A 24192-nucleotide genomic window follows, 5' to 3' on the forward strand; every position below is an offset into this window, starting at 1 on the left:
GTTTCAATTGAAAATGTGCTTATGCTGTATGTGAGAAAAAATGTGTTGAAATTACAACTTTGTAAAAGAAAAGCGAACTTTGTTTACCTACATTATTTTAGAAAAAAATTGCAACTTCAGAAAATACCATATGCTTCCTACAAAATACATTGAAGTGTCTGCTTTTAAAAAAATGGGTCATTTGGGGATGTTACTGTCCTGAAAATGGGGATAGGCAATCAGTACATTAGAGCTGATAAATTTCAAATATATATACACCATATCTGACAGGAAGCCAGGGAAAACTAAAGCCTGGTGCATGCGGGCTGAGTATTTGTTGATATTGGCCAGTTCAACAGAAACATGTCGACATTCAGCCCGTGTTCACACCAGCCTGTCTGATAGAACCGTTGAGTGGGCAAAAACCAGGGAAAACCAGCCCAACAGGAGGCCCACAAACAGAGCTTGGCAACCCAGCAGGAAGCTCTGGAACAGGCAGAGTCCTGCCATAGGGAATTGCTGGCACAGCAGGAACAGAAACACCAACAACAAATTGAGGCCATCATAAAATAGTTTCATCAGAGGCAGCAGACTGAGGCTGGGCATGATGCCGGTAATAAGCATGAAGAAGAAGTGATGCCGGAAATATACCATCTTTCCTGGTAAGCCACCTGTTGTCAAAAATTACTGCAGAATTTGATCCTGAGATGTTTGTGACCATGTTTGAAAGGACAGCTAAAAAAGAGAGTTGGCCTAAAGAACAATGGTTCACCTCCCATTATCTGGAGAGTCCCAAAAGGCTTATTATGACTTGGAGCCTGAGGAAGCCAAGAACTATTGATACTATGACCATTTAAAGACAGAAATATTGGCAAGGCTGGGTGTAATCATGCCTGTTAGGGCTCAGCATGTACACAATTGGAGTTATCAACTGGGATAACCACCCCAGTCACAAATGTATGACCGTATTATTTAGGCCAGGAAATGGCTGCAGCCAGAAGCTTTGTCTGTGCCACAAATTGTGGAACGAGTGGTCATGGACAAATTTCGGAGGTCTCTCCCTACTGCCTTGCAAAAATAGGTGAGCCATGGAGATCGGGAAACAGTGGACAAACTTGTAGACCTTCAGGAAAGGTACCTAGCAGCTGAGAATTTTACGTCTTCCCTCAAAGACTTTCCACCCCAAGACCAGACCGTCCCCAGCTATGAGTAAGATGGCACCAAGGGATGGGGTGGAGAGAGTGAAAAAGGGGGAAGTAAAAGTACTCTGGGACTGTTTCTAAAAGTGGCCTAAAAGGCCAACCTACAGGAGGTGGCTAGGAGGGTAATTTGTTTCCGCTGTTGGGAAGAGAGACATGTAGAGAAAGATTGTCCAGTTGTTGATGAGCCAATGCATTGTGACTTTCTTAAATAGAGACATCAGCCTCTTTTCGCGATGGTTACATGTACTGCAATAAGAGGAAATTAAAAACCTTTATGCAAAATGTGTATAAATGGTAAAAATGTTCACTAAGATCACTAAGTTTGACACATATCCCATGCCACGCTAGACAAATTCATTGATTGCCTAGGGACAACCTGGTATATGACGACGTTGGACCTTACCAAAGGGTATTGGCAGAGTCCTCTCTCAAAATCAGCCAAGGGACTTCAGAGGGGTCTGCCAGTATCAAAGTTTGCCTTTTGGGGTGCAGAATGCTCTGGCCACATTTCAGCAGGTGATGGATAAGACACTTTGAGCCTGTGCTGCTGCTTACCTAGATGATGTGATCATCCATAATAGAGATTGGGACTCATTGTACCATTGGGTTAGAGGAGGCAAAGTATCTGGGCTATATTATTGGAAAAGATGTAATAAAGCCCCAGGTAAACAAAGTTGAGGCTATTCAACGTTGGCCATGCTCTACCAACAAGAAGCATGTTTGAGCATTTTTAGGAATTGCTGGCTATTATTAGCACTTTATTCCCCATTTTGCCTTACAGGCTGTCCCCCTGACCAATTTGACAAAAAGGAAGAAGTCTGTCATGATATATTAAAACAGGCCTTATGTAGTCAACCAGTGTTGTACTCCCCTGACTTTTTAAGGGACTTTGTGGTCCAGACTATTGCATCAGATGCTGGGTTAGGAGCTGAATTGTCTCAGGTTTTCAAAGGAGAAGAACACCGTAATTGCCTCAGCTGGAAACTGAAAGCCCATGAAGAAAATTGTGCCACCAATGAAAGAGAATGTTTAGCAATAAAATGCTATTTCATGAGTAGACATTTTGAGCTGATAACAGATGATGCTCCATTAAAGTGGATTGCACAAAACAAGGAGACCTATAGATAGGTGAATAGGTAGTTCTTGTCTCTTCAAGAATTTGGCTTTACAGTGAAACATTGCCCAGGTTTTATGATAGGGAATGCTGATGCCTTGTCCCGAGTTTATGCATGCCTGGCGTTTTGTGATCCAACCTCAGGGTTGAAACAAGAGAGGGGGTATGTAACAGGAAGCCAAGGAAAATGAAGGGTTGTGTCCAGGATGTGAGGTATATTTGTCCCAGATTCAAGCAATCTACAGACTTTTCCTTTGTGTACTGTGTGGTGAGCTTATTTGGCTCACTAAGGGATTACAAGCTCAGTTGAAACAGGTCTACTACTCTGGGCTCCATAAAACTCCCAGACTGCTTAGGGAGGATGCCATCCCATAACCAGATCTCTGTGCAGGACAGACCAGGGAGTAGCAACTTCTCTGTGGGCTTGGATTTATGCCTAGTACACACAATGGGAAAATCAGATGGAAAATACCGCTTTCCAGGTGATCATATGATAATCTGATTGTTAGAACACAGCTTTCGAGAGCCGATCAAGACAGTTCAGGAGAAATTTTCCAAAGGGATAAACATTAAAATGTTTCTTATTTAATTCCAGAATGAACAATTTTTGTTTAATGAGTACAGTACTCATCCAAAAAACATTGAGTGACAAAGAACAAGCATGCTTGGAAAGGAAAAAATAAAATACAATACATTACATTACTTCCGAAGTTGTATTCGACTGTTGTATAGGAATTTTCGTAACTTCTTAATTTTTAGATATAAGACTAGCATACAAAAAAAGACGATGAACATTTGTCCGATTTTCTCATCGTGTATACAAAGCTTAACCACTTAAGCCCCGGAAGATTTTACCCCCTTCCTGACCAGGGCCTATTTTGCGATTCGGCACTGCGTGACTTTAACGGACAATTGCGCGGTCGTGCGACGCTGTACCTAAACGAATTTGACGTCCTTTTTTCCCCACAAACTGAGCTTTCTTTTGGTGGTATTTGATCACCTGTGCGATTTTTTGATCATGCGCTATAAACAAAAAAAAAGAGCGTAAATTTTGCAAAAATAACAATATTTTTCAATTTTTTTTATATGAAATTCCCCAAAAAAAAAAGTAAAAATCAAAATTTTTTTACATTTTAGGCCAATTTGTTTTATGCTACATATGTTTGGTAAAAAAAAAAAAAAAAAAAATCACAAAAAGCATATTTTGATTGGTTTGCGCAAAAGTTTTTGCGTTTACTAACTAAGGGAAAGATTTTTGTCATTTTTTTGTTGTTTTTTTTTTTAAAAGTAATGGTGGCGATCTGCGATTTTTTTGCGGGACTGCGACATTGTGGCGGACCGATCGGACCCTTGACTGACATTTTTGCCACTTTTGGGGTTACCAGCGACATTACTACAGTAATCAGTGCTATACATATTCACTGTTACTGTAAAAATGACACTGGCAGGGAAAGAGTTAACTTTATTTGAGAGGGGTTAAGTGTGTCCCTAGGGGCGTGATTCTAACTGTGATTGGATGTGGCTACTGGTGTAAGAATAGAGATCACCGGTCCTACATAGTAGAACTCTGTGATCTCCATTCTTACACGGGAGAATGACAGGCGGCTGTTTTTACATTAGCCGCCTGCCTTTCTCCCGCTCTAACGGACGATCGTGAGTGCCCGGCGGACATCGGGTCCACCGGGCACACGCGCGGGGGGGGGGTCCGTGAGCGTGCGGGAGCGGGAGCGCGCCTCCATCGGCGCGCGCGTGCTCCCCAGAGCCTCACAGGCTAGCGACGTAGACCTACGTCGCTTTGCCTGTGAGGGGCTGACTGCCGACGTAAATTGTCGTTAGTCAGGCAGCAAGTGTTTAAGTCTATGTGACTAAAAACTCTGATTGTGACAAGTGACTGGGAAGCAATGGGTTTCTCTACGACAGGTAGTTAGGTTTCTGTGTTTGTAATTAGACGCCCAACTTGGCAAGGATTTATTTTCTATTTTTGTTTTACTTTGCCATTTTGATACCTGCACTTTGTAAATAAACCACAGTTGTGTTTCACCAAGTTCATGTTGTCTTGCTGTGCCTTTTATACCATGCTGTGACTCATCCAGGGGGGCGCAGAACTCGCTACTGAGCTGATTCCTCACACATAGTTTATAGACTCTAACTTTCACACAGTCTAAATAACATTCACCTATTTTTTATTTTTTTTTTGTTTTTGTTTTAGCAGAACACATTTTGGCTTAAATTTATGAAGAAAGATTATTTGCAACGTTTTATAGCAGAAGGTAAAGAAAACGTTTTCCCTTTTTCCTGTCTTTTCACTTTTTAACAAAAAAGAAAAAAAAGAAAAAATAGAGCTTCCTTAAGGTGGAGTTCTGTCTGCTGTTGGGTAAATACAATATATATATATATACTGTATATTGCATCAACTCTAAAATCTTAGTAATGCACTAGACGTATTAACAATCTTTTGCAATCGGTTGTTATTCTACCTACAGAGATTATTTATAACGGGCTGATACATTTAGACATTTTGATAAACTGATTTCTTAGAATAACCCAAATGTTTCCCATAGGAGAATTTTATCACTTTGAAAGATCTAGGTCAGGAAGGGATGCAGCTGCACCTATCTGTTGTTTCGTGGGTTCTGTCTGCATAATCACTCATATGGGGTGGAGTACAGTAAAGCGAACTGGCTGATAAGATTGTATTTTGCATTTAAAACTCGGGATAAGGTATTCTTGTCTCTATGTTTTATTGCCTGTGTTATCTTTAATAAACAATGGCATTTTTTAAAACCCGCATTTATCTCAAAGTTGGCTGATTTATAAAAATACTATATAGAACCCATATGACTCAATAAATTGCACTCGCCACCACCAGTATGGCGGGAAAGGGGTACAGTACTACACGCTCCATAGGGCCTGACATTGGGTTATATTATATTTTATTGTTAACCTTTGTATACTGTCTTAGAGAGCCATGTCTGCAATTTATGACAGTATAAAAGTAGATGAAAACGCTAAATAAATTACATAAAGCCTGATACGGCATAATGCATCACAAAATACATGTTTCTACCTTTTATTTGCCTTTGTTGAATTTCAGCGCTGCTGATCTCTTGGAGCTTATTTTCAGCCACTTCTTGTCTACATGCACTTCAGCGATGGCTGCATGGCATTTCTCAGGGTGAGTTTCACTATATACCAGGATAAACCTGAACTTTCCTATACCGTCATGACAGCATCATCAGGTGTTAGTTTATTGCAAGTTGCACATTTAAAAATATTGAAAATAACATTTGAAATAACATTAAAGTGTAAAGCCCCGTACACACGATCAGATTATTGAACGATCTGTTGTCCATTTTTTGTGGCATGCTAGTCCGATGTGGAAAGTGAAGAGGTTATTTTCATACAAATTTTCCCGTAAGACAGAATTCTACTTCAGAAGTGATGTCATGTGTTGGATTGTTTTGTATGTGTTCTTTAGTCTCTGAGCATGCCTAGTCTTGCTCTTAAGATTTTTTTCCGTCAAAATCTGTACCAATCAGACGAAAATCGGACGTTGTTTTGACGGACGACAAAAATTTTATAGCCTGCACATCAGGATTTTGTCAGCCGAAAAGTCGGAGTCAGCTGTCGAAAGCATCATACTAACAATCCGAAAATCGGAAGATCGGTCGTCGGACGAATTTTCCCGTCAGATTTTCTTATCGTGTTTACGGACCTAAACTCCACTTTTGTTGAGAAAAAAAGCATTCCCCTCTGGGTGATCTTATAAGGATTTTAACAAACTTTGTTGCAGATTCCTAGTTTGTTATTCTGAAGAAATCATTGTTTGTTCCTCTGTGTCTCTCTGCTGAGTTGGTCTAATGGGAGTGGTTTCATAATTATCTATCAGCTGTAGCAGCTGCAGGGCTCTATTGAGGAAAGCTGCTGGGTCTGCATCTCTTTAGACGTGTTTCTATTGGGAGTATCTCACCAAAAATGACATTTGTGTTGCAGGGGATGCCGGAAATCTGACTTTTATCTTAGGCTGGCCATACATATTCAATTTTCTTGTACAATTTTCTCTTAGGTGTACCACAAAGCATATAATACGAGGTCAAAACTAAACAACACTTTCAGCTGTATCCATTTAGGCAGGCCTTTGTACTACAAAGTTGAAGGTAAATTTTAAGAACATTGTACAGAAAATTGTATAATGTATGGCCAGCCTTAGGCAGACTTCTGGGAAAATTGGTGTGCCAATCACACAAGCAGGAAATGATGTTTCTGGGGTGTGGTCAGGACACATTCTGTATACAGAACAGCTCCAGGTAGCCATATTGCATTGCAGTTACAGAAAATTACAGTGGCTTCAGATTGAAAATGAAAGGTAATTTTTTTTTTTTGTTAAGAACGGTGGAAATAAAAATGTATTGTCATCTGCAATGAAAGGTCATTTTTAATAACATCCAATTGCAATATGATTTGTGTGGCAATTGTATACGCTATATTGTTTTTTCTTTATTTGCTATTTTTTTTCACAAACGAAAGAAGAGGTACCCTTTAATTATGTCAAGAACAGCTCCCAAACCCCCTCATAAACAAAGAGAATAAAGTAGGATTTTTCAGTGCTGGAGTTTCCAGAAAAGAGTATCTAAAAAAGGTAAATTGCTACTAATTTTAAAATATTTTTTTAAAGCTATGCTACGTGAATGAGAATACGTAGGAAATATAAAGTAGGTGTTATCCAAATTTGACTGCAAAAGTGGACACTTTAAAGCATAACTCTACTTTTGTGGGGTATAAAAATTGCAAGTAAAGAAAAAATAATGTAGCATATACAATGGCGACTCAAGTCATACTGTGATTGAATGTTATTAAAAATCACTTTTCCTTTTAAATCGGCAGCTCTTTAAGTTTCTGAAAATGCAATGCAATATGGCTACCTGGAGCTTTTCTGTACACAGAATGTGTACTGACCACACCCCAGAAACATCATTTCCTGCTTTGGGATTGGCTCACTGATTTTCCAGAAGTCTCCCTAAGATACAAGTCAGATTTCAGGCATCCCCTGCAACAAAAATGTCATTTTTGGTGAGATACTCCTAAAGGGATACAGGCCCAGCAACTTTCCTCATTAGAGCCTTGCTAGTGCAGCAGCTGATTGCTAATTATGAAACCACTCCCATTGGGGGCGGCACAGTGGTGTATTGGTTAGCACTTTCACCTAGCAGCACTAGGGTCGCTGGTTCGAATCCCAACCACGACACTACCTGCCTGGAGTTTACGTGTTCTCCCTGTGCCTGCGTGGGTTTCCTCCGGGTACTCTGGTTTCCTCCCACACTCCAAAGACATGCTGGTAGGTTAATTGGATCCTGTATAAAATTGGCCCTACTGTGTATGTATGTGAGTTAGGGACCTTAGATTGTAAGCTCCTTGAGGGTAGGGACTGATGTGAATGTACAATGTATATGTAAAGTGCTGCGTAAATTGACAGCGCTATATAAGTACCTGAAATAAATAAAAATAAATTAGACTCACTTTCCCACATGGACACAGAAAAACACACAGGGATTTCTTCAGAATAACAAAAGGTAGGAATCTGCAACAACATTTGTTAAAATCCTTGCAATGCACATAGATCACCCAGAGGGGAATGTTTTTTTTTTCTCAACAAAAGTGAAGTTACATTTGAACACCCCGCACGGCACAGTGGCGTATAAAATAATGCCAATTTTACATACGCTATAATTTAAAGGCTGGAAATCGCTAACTTTTACAAGCCAAAGCTAAGTGATACAGCGCCTGTAACAAAAAAAATACATGCTTTATGTGTCACAAATCTTTAGCTGTCTTGCAGTGCCTATACTACCGTAACTGTGACAAAGCCATTATCCACCTTATTAATGCACCCACACGGTTGCAGCAGTAGCTGTGCTGTGCATTACAGATCCCTCCAGCTAAAGAGTTTGAAGCAGTGTTGTTGCCTGTCGGATGTGTCTTCGCTGGGAGCTGCAGCGTTGTCCCTCTCTTTACCCCCTCTGCGGGCCCTTTTCTCTTTTACTATGGTAATAGTGACATTCAGCTGGAAAGGCTAGGAACAGACATCAAAAGCCTAGACAGCGCTAGTGATTTTTTTTCCATTTTGAAGTCCCCTTGTGTCTACCCAGCAAGCTCACAATGCTGGACCTGAGACGTCGCATGGAGCTGCACCTTACTTGTCCTACTGTTGGCTGGGTGGCATAAGCGGAATTTGTGCGCCTGCCTTGATGCTGATAGCATCCTCCCGGAGATCTCTGGATAATAAACACTTGGACGGAATTTTACTGCAATATCTGCAGCTCCTAGACATTACCATTCTACACTGCTTGTATATGGCAAAGTTTTTCGCAGAGCTTCTGGGCTGCACATTGCGAGACAAGGGTGCGTCTCCTACGTTTGAGGTGAGTGCCAAAGACGAAGGGGGTGGCAGACTGCGACCATGTGTTGTGTGTGTGTGTCTGGGAGGGTGGGATGCTGCATTGCTGGACAGCTCACCTTGCATGCTGCTTGCTCTTTATCCTCGGAGGGATGCTGCAGAGAACTTTCACAGATTCAATGTGGAATACGCTGAAAGACATAAACAAGGCACATTATTGCTGACATTCCAGGCTGAAAGGATGTCCTTTTGAAGGTTTTCAAAATAACTAGTGTCTTACACATGGTGCAACATGCATTGATGCTGGTAGTGTATACAGATGTAGAGGAGACTGCAGATTGAAAATGACAGTACTGGGACAATCGATTTTTAATGTCTGCTCAGGCTGTTCAGCAAAATAATGCGGTTTGTGTGCAAATCTAATTTTATTTAAATGAAGGCTCCAGCTATATGACAAAGCACTACGTGTCAATGTAACATCCACAACAACTAACTGAAAAGTACTGGCTTCTGTTTGTTGGGGGTGTACAGGCTTACATTGCAGATGTTGTTTCTGTTTTCTGCACATGGCTGAAAATTTGACGTGGGTTGGGATGTTGCCACCGATCTGATGAACCTTAAAGGGACCATATCACCAACCCATTCAGTATTTTACAATGGAGTAAATGTATTCATTAAAACACACTTGATGTAAAATGTATCATATACTGCATTATATTTTGGTGCTAACTTAATTAACCACTTTACCACCGGAGGATTTTGCTGTCTTACGTCCAGGCCACTTTTTGCGATTCGGAACTGTGTGACTTTAACTGACAATTGCGCAGTCATGCAACGCCGTACCCAAACGAAATTTACGTCCTTTTTTCCCCACAAACAGAGCTTTCTTTTGGTGGTATTTGATCACCTGTGCGATTTTCATTTTTTTGCGATATTAATAAAAAAATGCGACAATTTTGAAAAAATAACAATATTTTTCTACTTTGACAGTTAAAAAATATTCAATATATTCAATTTTTGTCATATATTTAGGCCAAAATGTATTTAGCTACATGTCTTTGACAAAAAAATTCTTAATGAGCGTATTTGTAACCGCTTTAAGACCGGAAGATTTTACCCCCTTCCTGACCAGGCCATATTTTGCAATTCGGCACTGCGTTACTTTAACGGACAATTGCGCGGTCGTGCAATGCTGTACCCAAATTATTATTATAATTTTTATTATTATAATTATTTTATTTTATTGTAATTATTTTATTATAATAATTATTTTTTTCCCCCCACAAATAGAGCTTTCTATTAGTGGTATTTGATCACCTGTGCGATTTTTACTTTTTGTGCTATATACAAAAAAAGAGCGACAATTTTGAAAAAATAACAACATTTTTTACATTTTTTTATATGAAATTCCCCCCCCCCCCCCAAAAAAAAATGTAAAAATCAAAATTTTTTAACTTTTTTTGCCAATTTGTTTTCTGCTACATATTTTTGGTAAAAAAAAATCGCAATAAGCGTATTTTGATTGGTTTGCGCAAAAGTTATCGCAGTTACTAACTACGGGAAATTTATGTTATTTTTATTGTTTTTTTTTAACTAGTAATGGCGGCGATCTGGCGGCGATCTGCGATTTTTTTTGTGGGACTGCGACATTGCGGCGGACAGATCGTACCCTTGACTGACATTTTTGACACTTTTGGGGGTACCAGTGACATTACTACAGTAATCAGTGCTATAAATATGCACTGTTACTGTAAAAATTACACTGGCAGGGAAGGGGTTAATTTTTATTGGTGATCAAGGGATTAATGTATGCCTGGTGCTTACTGACGTGTGTGGGGGGAGGTGACTGAGTGACACAGGGACAGATCGCAGGTTCAGCTATGCTGAATCCTGCAATCTGTCCCTGCCTGTCACTTAGGAGATCTGCCCGCTTTGTTTACACAAGCGGCCGGATCTCCACACTCGATCCCCGACGATCGGGGAAGAGTGGCGGTGATCACCGCCGCTCCTCCCCTGGCCCGACTCCCGCTGTGACTGAAAACAGCGTGAGCGAGCCTCCGGCGGCGTGCGCGCGACGGTCTACGTCGCTGGACGATAAGGAGCCACATTGCCGCAGCAGCAGCAATGTGAGCGGTCGTAAAGTGGTTAATGTGGGTTTCATTTTGGGTGCAGTCAAATTAGGGGGCGGGGGCTGGCTTTTGTGAATAAATGACCTAGTGTGCAAAAGCATCTCCATGAAGTTCATTAATAATCGACGTTACTGCACACACCGCTGCTTTCTGTCTAGCTATCAAAGGAATCCCCCTATGAAGTCACTGGAGCAGACACGCGCTTTTGATAAAGCAGTGAGGGGATCTGATCACTAGACAAACCTGAGGTCTCTTGATCTTTCCTTATGGCGTTACATAGTTATTATTATATTATTATTATACAGGATTTATAAAGCGCCAACAGTTTGCGCAGCGCTTTACAATGTGAGGGAAGACAATACAGTTACAATACAATTCAATACAGGAGGAATTAGAGGGCCCTGCTCATTAGAGCTTAATAGTTGATAGAATATAAATCCAGCTGTTTTTTCTCTTAATTTGAATAGATTGGGAAAGGCTTAAAATTTCTGTAAAGTTTGTATTGCCTAAAATATTATTTGTACATATGGGACTTTTCAGTTAAAGAAAATCTTCACCCAGTTTTTCAACTTTACATATAAATGCTCTCCCCAAACCTCTCTCACACAAACACAGGTTTAAAGTTTTTAGTAACTATTTTTTTTTTCATTACTGGCTAGGACTTTCAGAACTCTTGGTGAGAATAACATAGTCCCAGCCAGCCACAGCCTCCTAACGTGTATTGAAATCCATTTTTACCATTCTGCACATGTGTAGTGTGTATCATCGGGGGGACAGCTTTTGGGACCTGGAAGGGACAGCTGGTAACCTGATGACGTCAAAAAGAATGAGGATGATGTAGGACCTGGTGTGCAGTGAGGGTCACAGTAGGACAGTGCTGGATTCACTGGGCGGGTTAGTATGCTATTTCAACTCAACCCAGTGGCAGGCTAAGACGGGTTAAAGCAAAACTTCACCCTAAAAGGGAAGTTCTGCTTTGTCTAATCCCCCCTCCTAAAATTTTTGGCATTTTATGGGGGGAGAAGATGTCTGTTTTTGGCAAGTACCCTTTCCTACTTCCCACTTTTGCCTAGATCCTAGGCGATCCCTGTGGAGGTTTGCATCCCCCTCACCCACAATCTCCTGGGACACATCACAGGTCCCAGGAGGCTGTGGGTCCACTTCTAAACCACAGCAAAACAAGAGCATGCATAGTGGGAAGCCAGCTGTGAAGTCTCAGGGAATCACAGCTGACTTCCCACATCCAAGATGGCGGTGCCCTGGTAAGGATGGAGGTGGATCCCTGGACAGGTAAGTGTTCTTTTGTTAAAAGCCAGCAGCTACAGCATTTGTAGCTGTTGACTATTTTTTTTTTAACTGACTGAAGATCCCTTTCAAAGGGAAAAAATGAACCCCACACGCTGTGGCGAGAAGTCCATAAATACGAAACTTAAATTTGAACTCCAAATCTAAAGGTGTGGGGTTATTCTTCAAAATCCGTTCAGTTTGCTAGGGTCAAAAGGCAAGGAATTTTTAAACAAAGGGAATTGGGAGCTGGGCACTTCCATGGGGGACATGAACATTACCAATGCAAAAAAAATAAAAATTGTATAAATTATCTAATATATGGTGACAAAAGGGTGCTGATTTTTCTGCTGTGACTTTGAAGGTGAAGTGGGTAAAGCTCTAGTCATCTAAATTACATGCTTGTGAGATGCCTGTAAGCCTCGGTTCACATTTGTGCGAGTGCCGGGTTTGCATGTAATATCGGAGCGCACTGCTCCGACATTACATGCGATCAGCTGTGCGGTGCGAGTTTAGCCATACAGTTTGTATGGCTAAATTCGCATCGCACCCGCAGCAAACACGCACAGGAGGCATTTTTGCAGCCGCATCAGGATCGGATCGCACAGCGGTTCACACTTGTGCGATCCGCTCCTGTGCGAACTGCACGATCGCACTACGATATGCGATCAAACTGGGGGTGTCGTTAAGATTACATTGACACCCCCAGCGTATCGCATATGGCAGTGAACTGCCGGGGGTGCGTGTGCGATGCGGGAACAGGCTGCGAATTCGCAGCCTTCCCGCATCGCATAAATGTGAACCGAGCCTAAGCTGTATGTGAAGTTACATAACACTATCAAACATTTGCTTACAGCAGCGAAGGCTTGTTTTCCCGCACTATGAAAAAGTACAAACCCCCTGACATTTGCTCATTGGAAGGAAAGGATTGAAGAGATCGAGGAAATGGAAAGTCTCACTATGATTTTGAAGGGGAGGACAAATACTGGAAGACCTAGACTCCCTATTTCCATTATAGAAATCAGACCCCCTTTGCCTCTCAGCCATGACTTTTTCTTTTGGAATAGTCTAGCTTCTTTGACCTTATCAATTGCATCATCCAAAAGTGAGAAAGTTCCTTTCATCTAACCTTTTCCTCCCCATTCCTGACCCACCCTCTTCCCACTTTCTCTTTTTTTTCATCTCCTCTAGTTTTCCCTATCTGAGTTTTTCTTTCTTCTACTAATACTCCTTTCTGTCACTTTTTTTGTAGTATACCTGTTGTAAGGATTAATTTTTCTCCATGTAAATTGTATGAAATATATCAGAATTTGCCTTTAATTGCTGAATGCCAACAGCCCATAGACTTCATAAGTAGTGTTGAGCGAACACGGACTGTATTATTCGTGTTCGTACCGAATAATTGGATTTTTTGTACCCGAACACGGACACGGACACTTTACTGTATGTTCGGGTAAAAATCCGTGTTCGGTCGTTTTATTTCCGGGTTTTGCATGCTTTGGCGCTCTTTTCATGGCGGGCTTTCAACAGCCAATCAACAATCGTTTAACTGGTGTGCCTTAAGCCATCCCAGCCATGCCTGCAAATGTCTCAGTAGCTGTGATTGGCCGTCTGAAGCATGTGACCAAGTCTTTATAAGTTCGAGGCAGCCGCAGCGGCGTCATTATGCTGCTTAGATTCAGGGACAGAGAGCACACATCAACGTGCTGGCTGCTGATTAGGGAAAGATAGGCAGGAAAAAACCATTTGTGTCCGGATAGAATTGAGGGACAGGTCGGAGTGTTTAGGCAGGGCGAGTTGTAGGCATTTTAGGGATAGAGTCTGCTGAATTATATAGGGTCAGTGTCTTCTACAAACTACAATCGATATTGCTGTGTGGGGGGTGGGGTGAATCTGCACTCAATCCTGATCTACGATCTCTTCTCAATCCTGTTAGGGACAGAGTCTGCTGAATTTTAGGGAAACTGTGTTCTACAAACTACAATCGATATTGCTGTGTGGGGGGTGGGGTGAATCTGCACTCAATCCTGATCTACGATCTCTTCTCAATCCTGTTAGGGACAGAGTCTGCTGAATTTTAGGGAAACTGTGTTCTACAAACTACAATCGATATTGCTGTGTGGGGGGTGGGGTGAATCTGCACTCAATCCTGATCTACGATCTCTTCTCAATCCTGTTAGGGACAGAGTCTGCTGAATTTTAGGGAAACTGTGTTCTACAAACTACAATCGATATTGCTGTGTGGTGTGGGATTGGAGATAGGCAGGTGTCAGTGATCCACATCCATTTTTCTGTGTGTGAGCTGCAGTGAACACAATCTTTTTGGGCTGCAGTGAACACAATCTTTTTGGGCTGCAGTGAACACAATCTTTTTGGGCTGCAGTGAACACAATCTTTTTGGGCTGCAGTGAACACAATCTTTTTGGGCTGCAGTGAACACAATCTTTTTGGGGTGCAGTGAACAAAATCTTTTTGGGGTGCAGTGAACACAATCCTTTTTGGTGTGCAGTGAACACAATCTTTGTGGGGTGCAGTGAACAAAATCCTTTGTGGGGTGCAGTGAACACAATCTTTTTGGGGTGCAGTGAACAAAATCCTTTTTGGGGTGCAGTGAACAACATCCTTTTTGGGGTGCAGTGAACACAATCTTTTTGGGGTGCAGTGAACAAAATCCTTTGTGGGGTGCAGTGAACACAATCTTTTTGGGGTGCAGTGAACACAATCTTTTTGGGGTGGAGTGAACAACATCCTTTTTGGGGTGCAGTGAACAAAATCCTTTTTGGGGTGCAGTGAACAAAATCATTTTTGGGGTGCAGTGAACACAATCTTTTTGGGGTGCAGTGAACACAATCTTTGTGGGGTGCAGTGAACACAATCTTTTTGGGGTGGAGTGAACAACATCCTTTTTGGGGTGCAGTGAACAACATCCTTTTTGGGGTGCAGTGAACACAATCTTTTTGGGGTGCAGTGAACACAATCTTTGTGGGGTACAGTGAACAGAATCTTTGTGGGGTGCAGTGAACAAAATCTTTGGGGGGTACAGTGAACACAATCTTTGTGAGGTGCAGTGAACACAATCTTTGTGGGGTGCAGTGAACACAATCATTGTGGGGTGCAGTGAACTCAATCTTTGTGGGGTACAGTGAACACAATCTCATACTGAAGGTTTGAGGGTGCTGCCTGTTCCATACTCCCCCTACTCCTCATCTAGCCTTTTAGGGGTACAAACAATAGTAATTGGGGCCTAGTGTGGTTGTGTACGTGTGATATACATACACTTTTTTGGGGATCATATTTTCTATTCCGCTATTTAATCAAAAACCTTTGGGGATCAGTTAAATTGGGGGATAGTCTGTGTTGGTACGTGTGAGAGAGATCCACCTTTCCAAGTTGTTGGGGTTCATCTCATACTTCTGAAGGTTTGAGGGTGCTGCCTGTTCCATACTCCCCCCTACTCCTAGCCTTTTAGGGGTACAAACAATAGTAATTGGGGCCTAGTGTGGTTGTGTACGTGTGATATACATACACTTTTTTGGGATCATATTTTCTATTCCGCTATTTAATCAAAAACCTCTGGGGATCAGTTAAATTGGGGGATAGTCTGTGTTGGTACGTGTGAGAGAGATCCACCTTTCCAAGTTGTTGGGGTTCATCTCATACTTCTGAAGGTTTGAGGGTGCTGCCTGTTCCATACTCCCCCTACTCCTAGCCTTTTAGGGGTACAAACAATAGTAATTGGGGCCTAGTGTGGTTGTGTACGTGTGATATACATACACTTTTTTGGGATCATATTTTCTATTCCGCTATTTAATCAAAAACCTCTGGGGATCAGTTAAATTGGGGGATAGTCTGTGTTGGTACGTGTGAGAGAGATCCACCTTTCCAAGTTGTTGGGGTTCATCTCATACTTCTGAAGGTTTGAGGGTGCTGCCTGTTCCATACTCCCCCTACTCCTAGCCTTTTAGGGGTACAAACAATAGTAATTGGGGCCTAGTGTGGTTGTGTACGTGTGATATACATACACTTTTTTGGGATCATATTTTCTATTCCGCTATTTAATCAAAAACCTTTGGGGATCAGTTAAATTGGGGGATAGTCTGTGTTGGTACGTGTGAGAGAGATCCACCTTTCCAAGTTGTTGGGGTTCATCTCATACTTCTGAAGGTTTGAGGGTGCTGCCTGTTCCATACTCCCCCTACTCCTAGCCTTTTAGGGGTACAAACAATAGTAATTGGGGCCTAGTGTGGTTGTGTACGTGTGATATACATACACTTTTTTGGGATCATATTTTCTATTCCGCTATTTAATCAAAAACCTTTGGGGATCAGTTAAATTGGGGGATAGTCTGTGTTGGTACGTGTGAGAGAGATCCACCTTTCCAAGTTGTTGGGGTTCATCTCATACTTCTGAAGGTTTGAGGGTGCTGCCTGTTCCATACTCCCCCTACTCCTAGCCTTTTAGGGGTACAAACAATAGTAATTGGGGCCTAGTGTGGTTGTGTACGTGTGATATACATACACTTTTTTGGGATCATATTTTCTATTCCGCTATTTAATCAAAAACCTCTGGGGATCAGTTAAATTGGGGGATAGTCTGTGTTGGTACGTGTGAGAGAGATCCACCTTTCCAAGTTGTTGGGGTTCATCTCATACTTCTGAAGGTTTGAGGGTGCTGCCTGTTCCATACTCCCCCTACTCCTAGCCTTTTAGGGGTACAAACAATAGTAATTGGGGCCTAGTGTGGTTGTGTACGTGTGATATACATACACTTTTTTGGGATCATATTTTCTATTCCGCTATTTAATCAAAAACCTTTGGGGATCAGTTAAATTGGGGGATAGTCTGTGTTGGTACGTGTGAGAGAGATCCACCTTTCCAAGTTGTTGGGGTTCATCTCATACTTCTGAAGGTTTGAGGGTGCTGCCTGTTCCATACTCCCCCTACTCCTAGCCTTTTAGGGGTACAAACAATAGTAATTGGGGCCTAGTGTGGTTGTGTACGTGTGATATACATACACTTTTTTGGGATCATATTTTCTATTCCGCTATTTAATCAAAAACCTTTGGGGATCAGTTAAATTGGGGGATAGTCTGTGTTGGTACGTGTGAGAGAGATCCACCTTTCCAAGTTGTTGGGGTTCATCTCATACTTCTGAAGGTTTGAGGGTGCTGCCTGTTCCATACTCCCCCTACTCCTAGCCTTTTAGGGGTACAAACAACAGTAATTGGGGCCTAGTGTGGTTGTGTACGTGTGATATACATACACTTTTTTGGGATCATATTTTCTATTCCGCTATTTAATCAAAAACCTCTGGGGATCAGTTAAATTGGGGGATAGTCTGTGTTGGTACGTGTGAGAGAGATCCACCTTTCCAAGTTGTTGGGGTTCATCTCATACTTCTGAAGGTTTGAGGGTGCTGCCTGTTCCATACTCCCCCTACTCCTAGCCTTTTAGGGGTACAAACAATAGTAATTGGGGCCTAGTGTGGTTGTGTACGTGTGATATACATACACTTTTTTGGGATCATATTTTCTATTCCGCTATTTAATCAAAAACCTTTGGGGATCAGTTAAATTGGGGGATAGTCTGTGTTGGTACGTGTGAGAGAGATCCACCTTTCCAAGTTGTTGGGGTTCATCTCATACTTCTGAAGGTTTGAGGGTGCTGCCTGTTCCATACTCCCCCTACTCCTAGCCTTTTAGGGGTACAAACAATAGTAATTGGGGCCTAGTGTGGTTGTGTACGTGTGATATACATACACTTTTTTGGGATCATATTTTCTATTCCGCTATTTAATCAAAAACCTCTGGGGATCAGTTAAATTGGGGGATAGTCTGTGTTGGTACGTGTGAGAGAGATCCACCTTTCCAAGTTGTTGGGGTTCATCTCATACTTCTGAAGGTTTGAGGGTGCTGCCTGTTCCATACTCCCCCCTACTCCTAGCCTTTTAGGGGTACAAACAATAGTAATTGGGGCCTAGTGTGGTTGTGTACGTGTGATATACATACACTTTTTTGGGATCATATTTTCTATTCCGCTATTTAATCAAAAACCTTTGTGGATCAGTTAAATTGGGGGATAGTCTGTGTTGGTACGTGTGAGAGAGATCCACCTTTCCAAGTTGTTGGGGTTCATCTCATACTTCTGAAGGTTTGAGGGTGCTGCCTGTTCCATACTCCCCCTACTCCTAGCCTTTTAGGGGTACAAACAATAGTAATTGGGGCCTAGTGTGGTTGTGTACGTGTGATATACATACACTTTTTTGGGATCATATTTTCTATTCCGCTATTTAATCAAAAACCTTTGGGGATCAGTTAAATTGGGGGATAGTCTGTGTTGGTACGTGTGAGAGAGATCCACCTTTCCAAGTTGTTGGGGTTCATCTCATACTTCTGAAGGTTTGAGGGTGCTGCCTGTTCCATACTCCCCCTACTCCTAGCCTTTTAGGGGTACAAACAATAGTAATTGGGGCCTAGTGTGGTTGTGTACGTGTGATATACATACACTTTTTTGGGATCATATTTTCTATTCCGCTATTTAATCAAAAACCTCTGGGGATCAGTTAAATTGGGGGATAGTCTGTGTTGGTACGTGTGAGAGAGATCCACCTTTCCAAGTTGTTGGGGTTCATCTCATACTTCTGAAGGTTTGAGGGTGCTGCCTGTTCCATACCCCCCCTACTCCTCATCTAGCCTTTTAGGGGTACAAACAATAGTAATTGGGGCCTAGTGTGGTTGTGTACGTGCGAGATACATACACTTTTTTTGATCATATTTCCTATTCCGCTATTCAATAAAAACCTTTGAGGATCAATTGAATTGCGGGATAGTCTGTGTCGGTACGTGTGAGAGAGATCCACCTTTCCAAGTTGTTGGGGTTCATCTCATACTTCTGAAGGTTTGAGGGTGCTGCCTGTTCCATACCCCCCCTACTCCTCATCTAGCCTTTTAGGGGTACAAACAATAGTAATTGGGGCCTAGTGTGGTTGTGTACGTGCGAGATACATACACTTTTTTTTATCATATTTCCTATTCCGCTATTCAATAAAAACCTTTGGGGATCAATTAAATTGCGGGATAGTCTGTGTCGGTACGTGTGAGATCCACCTTTCCAAGTTTTTGGGGTTCATCTCATACTTCTGAAGCTTTGAGGGTGCTGCCTGTTCCATACTCCTCCTCCTCCTCATCCATCCTTTTAGGTGTACAAACAATAGTAATTGGGGCCTAGTGTGCTTCTGTACGTGTGAGATACATACACATTTTTTGATCATATTTCCTATTCCGCTATTCAATAAAAACCTTTGGGGATCAATTAAATTGCGGAATAGTCTGTGTCGGTACGTGTGAGATCCACCTTTCCAAGTTTTTGGGGTTCATCTCATACTTCTGAAGCTTTGAGGGTGCTGCCTGTTCCATACTCCTCCTCCTCCTCATCCATCCTTTTAGGTGTACAAACAATAGTAATTGGGGCCTAGTGTGCTTCTGTACGTGTGAGATACATACACATTTTTTGATCATATTTCCTATTCCGCTATTCAATAAAAACCTTTGGGGATCAATTAAATTGCGGAATAGTCTGTGTCGGTACGTGTGAGATCCACCTTTCCAAGTTTTTGGGGTTCATCTCATACTTCTGAAGCTTTGAGGGTGCTGCCTGTTCCATACTCCTCCTCCTCCTCATCCATCCTTTTAGGTGTACAAACAATAGTAATTGGGGCCTAGTGTGTTTCTGTACGTGCGAGATACATACACTTTTTTTGATCATATTTCCTATTCCGCTATTCAATAAAAACCTTTGGGGATCAATTAAATTGCGGGATAGTCTGTGTCGGTACGTGTGAGATCCACCTTTCCAAGTTTTTGGGGTTCATCTCATACTTCTGAAGCTTTGAGGGTGCTGCCTGTTCCATACTCCTCCTCCTCCTCATCCATCCTTTTAGGTGTACAAACAATAGTAATTGGGGCCTAGTGTGCTTCTGTACGTGTGAGATACATACACATTTTTTGATCATATTTCCTATTCCGCTATTCAATAAAAACCTTTGGGGATCAATTAAATTGCGGAATAGTCTGTGTCGGTACGTGTGAGATCCACCTTTCCAAGTTTTTGGGGTTCATCTCATACTTCTGAAGCTTTGAGGGTGCTGCCTGTTCCATACTCCTCCTCCTCCTCATCCATCCTTTTAGGTGTACAAACAATAGTAATTGGGGCCTAGTGTGTTTCTGTACGTGCGAGATACATACACTTTTTTTGATCATATTTCCTATTCCGCTATTCAATAAAAACCTTTGGGGATCAATTAAATTGCGGGATAGTCTGTGTCGGTACGTGTGAGATCCACCTTTCCAAGTTTTTGGGGTTCATCTCATACTTCTGAAGCTTTGAGGGTGCTGCCTGTTCCATACTCCTCCTCCTCCTCATCCATCCTTTTAGGTGTACAAACAATAGTAATTGGGGCCTAGTGTGCTTCTGTACGTGTGAGATACATACACATTTTTTGATCATATTTCCTATTCCGCTATTCAATAAAAACCTTTGGGGATCAATTAAATTGCGGGATAGTCTGTGTCGGTACGTGTGAGATCCACCTTTCCAAGTTTTTGGGGTTCATCTCATACTTCTGAAGCTTTGAGGGTGCTGCCTGTTCCATACTCCTCCTCCTCCTCATCCATCCTTTTAGGTGTACAAACAATAGTAATTGGGGCCTAGTGTGTTTCTGTACGTGTGAGATACATACACTTTTTTTGATCATATTTCCTATTCCGCTATTCAATAAAAACCTTTGGGGATCAATTGAATTGCGGGATAGTCTGTGTCGGTACGTGTGAGAGAGATCCACCTTTCCAAGTTGTTGGGGTTCATCTCATACTTCTGAAGGTTTGAGGGTGCTGCCTGTTCCATACCCCCCCCTACTCCTCATCTAGCCTTTTAGGGGTACAAACAATAGTAATTGGGGCCTAGTGTGGTTGTGTACGTGCGAGATACATACACTTTTTTTGATCATATTTCCTATTCCGCTATTCAATAAAAACCTTTGAGGATCAATTGAATTGCGGGATAGTCTGTGTCGGTACGTGTGAGAGAGATCCACCTTTCCAAGTTGTTGGGGTTCATCTCATACTTCTGAAGGTTTGAGGGTGCTGCCTGTTCCATACTCCCCCTACTCCTCATCTAGCCTTTTAGGGGTACAAACAATAGTAATTGGGGCCTAGTGTGGTTGTGTACGTGTGATATACATACACTTTTTTTGGATCATATTTTCTATTCCGCTATTCAATAAAAACCTTTCTAGGGCAAGATCTTAAATTACAGAAATATGAGGAGACCGTCAAATAAGGGCCGTGGCCTGGGTCGTGGTGCTGCTGGTAGAGCTCCTGTTGCAAGGAGAGGACATGGTCGATCTGTGCCAGCTACACGCACAAGTGAAACACCTTCCTCAAGTGTGAGTAGGCGACAGAACCTGCATCAGTATTTGGTAGGGCATCAAACGCCCCTAGAAGTGATGAGGCCAGAACAAGTTGAGGCGATAGTAGATTGGTTTGCTGCTGACAGTGCCTCCAGTTCCTTCACATTGTCTCCCACCCAGTCTACTGCAGAAAGGTCAGAGTTGGCACCTGCAGCCAATGTCCAACCGTCTTTCACCTCACCCCCTTGCAAATCAGGCCAGCAGTCTGAGCCCCAAGCCATACAGCAGTCTCTTATTCTTTTTGAGGACTCTGTCAGCAGGGTTTCCCAGGGCCATCCACCTAGCCCTGCCCCAGAAGTGGAAGAGATTGAGTGCAGCGATGCCCAACCACTTATTCCTCAAGATGAGTACATGCAAGGATCATCGCAGCACGTCTCCGATGATGACGAAACGCAGGTGCCAACTGCTGCGGCGTTCAGCATTGTGGAGACCGACAAGGAGGGCAGGGGTGAAGACTGGGTGGAAGATGATGTGGAGGACGATGAGGTCCTCGACCCCACATGGAATGAACGTCATGCAGGTGAACTGAGTAGTTTGGAGGAAGAGGCGGTGGTCGCACAGAGCCACCAGCACAGCAGAAGAGGGAGCAGGGTGCAGAAGCGGAGCGGCCGTGCCCTAGACACTACGCCCGCTACTGCCCAACGCAGCAAGGGAACGAGCGCACCAAAGTCAGCTCAAAGGAGTTCTCTAGCGTGGAAGTTCTTTAGAAAATGTGCTGATGACAGGACACGAGTGGTTTGCACCCTGTGCAATCAGAGCTTGAAGCGAGGCATGAACCTTCTCAACCTGAGCACAACCTGCATGATCAGGCATCTAAGTGCAAAGCACGAGCTGCAGTGGAGTACACACCTTCAAAACCAAGAAACGTCTCTGGCTCATCCTGCTTCCTCTTCTGCTGCAGTCTCGGCCGCTCCAGCCACATCTGTAGTGATACCGGCACCTGCCACCCCGCAAACAGACGATCTGTCAGCAACACCACCACCTGGGTCACCAACAACCATCTCCACAATGTCCCGTGGAAGCGTTCAGCTTTCCATCTCCCAAACACTTGAGAGGAAGAGGAAGTACCCCCCTACCCACCCGCGATCCCTGGCCCTGAATGCCAGCATTTCAAAATTATTGGCCTTTGAAATGCTGTCATTCCGTCTGGTGGAGACGCACAGTTTTAAAAACCTTATGTCGGTGGCTGTCCCACAGTACGTCGTGCCCAGCCGCCACTACTTTTCCAGGCAAGCCATCCCTTCCCTGCACAACCAAGTGGGGGAAAAAATCAGGTGTGCACTGCGCAACGCCATCTGTGCCAAGGTCCACCTAACTACGGATACGTGGACCAGTAAGCACGGTCAGGGGCGTTATATCTCCCTAACGGCACACTGGGTAAATGCAGTGGCGGATGGGCCTGAGGCGGATAGCAATTTGGCGCATGTCCTTCCACCACCGAGGATTGCAGGGCGCTTCAGTTTGCCTCCTGTTCCTAACTCCTCCTACTCCGCTTCCTCATCCTCTACCGCCTCCTCATCCGGACAGCGTAACACCTTCACCACCAACTTCAGCACGGCCAGGGGTAAACGACAGCAGGCAGTTTTACAACTTGCCTGTTTGGGGGACAAACCACACACCGCGCAGGAGTTGTGGAGGAGCATGGAACAGCAGACAAATGAGTGGTTGCTGCCAGCGAGCCTCAAGCCCGGCCTGGTGGTGTGCGATAACGGGCGAAATCTCATAGCAGCTCTGGGCCTAGCCGGTTTGACGCACATCCCTTGCCTGGCGCATGTGCTGAATTTGGTGGTGCAGAGGTTCCTTAAAAACTACCCCGATATGTCAGAGCTGCTGCAGAAAGTGCGGGCCGTTTGTGCGCACTTTCGGCGTTCTCACCCTGCTGCTGCTCGCCTGGCAGCGCTGCAGCGTAACTTCGGCCTTCCCGCTCACCGCCTCATATGTGACGTGCCCACAAGGTGGAACTCCACCTTGCACATGCTGGAAAGACTGTGCGAGCAGCAGCAGGCCATAGTGGAGTTTCAGCTGCAGCACGCACGCGTGAGTCGCTCTGCGGAACAGCACCACTTCACCACCAATAACTGGGCCTCCATGCGAGACCTGTGTGCCTTGTTGCGCTGTTTTGAGTACTCCACCAACATGGCCAGTGGCAATGACGCCGTTCTCAGCTTAACTATCCCACTTCTATGCCTCCTTGAAAAAACAATTCGGGCGATGATGGAAGAGGATGTGGCACAGGATGAGGAGGAGGAGGAGGATGAAGAGGTAACATTTCCAAGGCTTTCAGGGCAGTCATTCGCAAGGGGCTCCGAGGGTGGGTTCCTGCACACGCAAACGCCAGGGACGCAATTGTCCAGCAGGGGCACAGTTCTGGAGGATGAGGAGGATGAGGAGGAGGAGGAGCTGGAGGAGGAGATGGAACCATGTTCACAGCAGGGTGGCACCCAGGCCAGCTCATGGCCATCACTGGTGCGTGGCTGGGGGGATACAGAGGACACGGACCATACACCTCCCACAGAGGACAGCCTTTCGTTGCCTCTGGGCAGCCTGGCACACATGAGCGATTACATGCTGCAGTGTCTCCACAACGACCGCCGAGTTGCCCACATTCTAACTTGTGCTGATTAC

The 24192-nt window shown here is 43.4% G+C and overlaps 1 protein-coding gene across 2 annotated transcripts in view; it reads left to right on the forward strand.

The window, feature by feature from the left end:
• The first annotated feature begins 8296 nt into the window (after window positions 1-8296).
• RASGEF1B (RasGEF domain family member 1B) overlaps window positions 8297-24192 on the forward strand; it is a 627091-nt gene continuing 611195 nt past the window's right edge. For both annotated transcript variants that reach the window (XM_082252850.1, XM_082252851.1), the window contains exon 1: window positions 8297-8714. In XM_082252850.1, the coding sequence (XP_082108976.1) occupies window positions 8541-8714 (174 nt within the window). In that variant the 5' untranslated portion in view covers window positions 8297-8540. The remainder of the gene's footprint in view (window positions 8715-24192) is intronic.

This window comes from Pelophylax lessonae, assembly GCF_965119305.1.
Source record: "Pelophylax lessonae genome assembly, chromosome: 1".
Classification (NCBI taxonomy): Eukaryota; Metazoa; Chordata; class Amphibia; order Anura; family Ranidae; genus Pelophylax; species Pelophylax lessonae.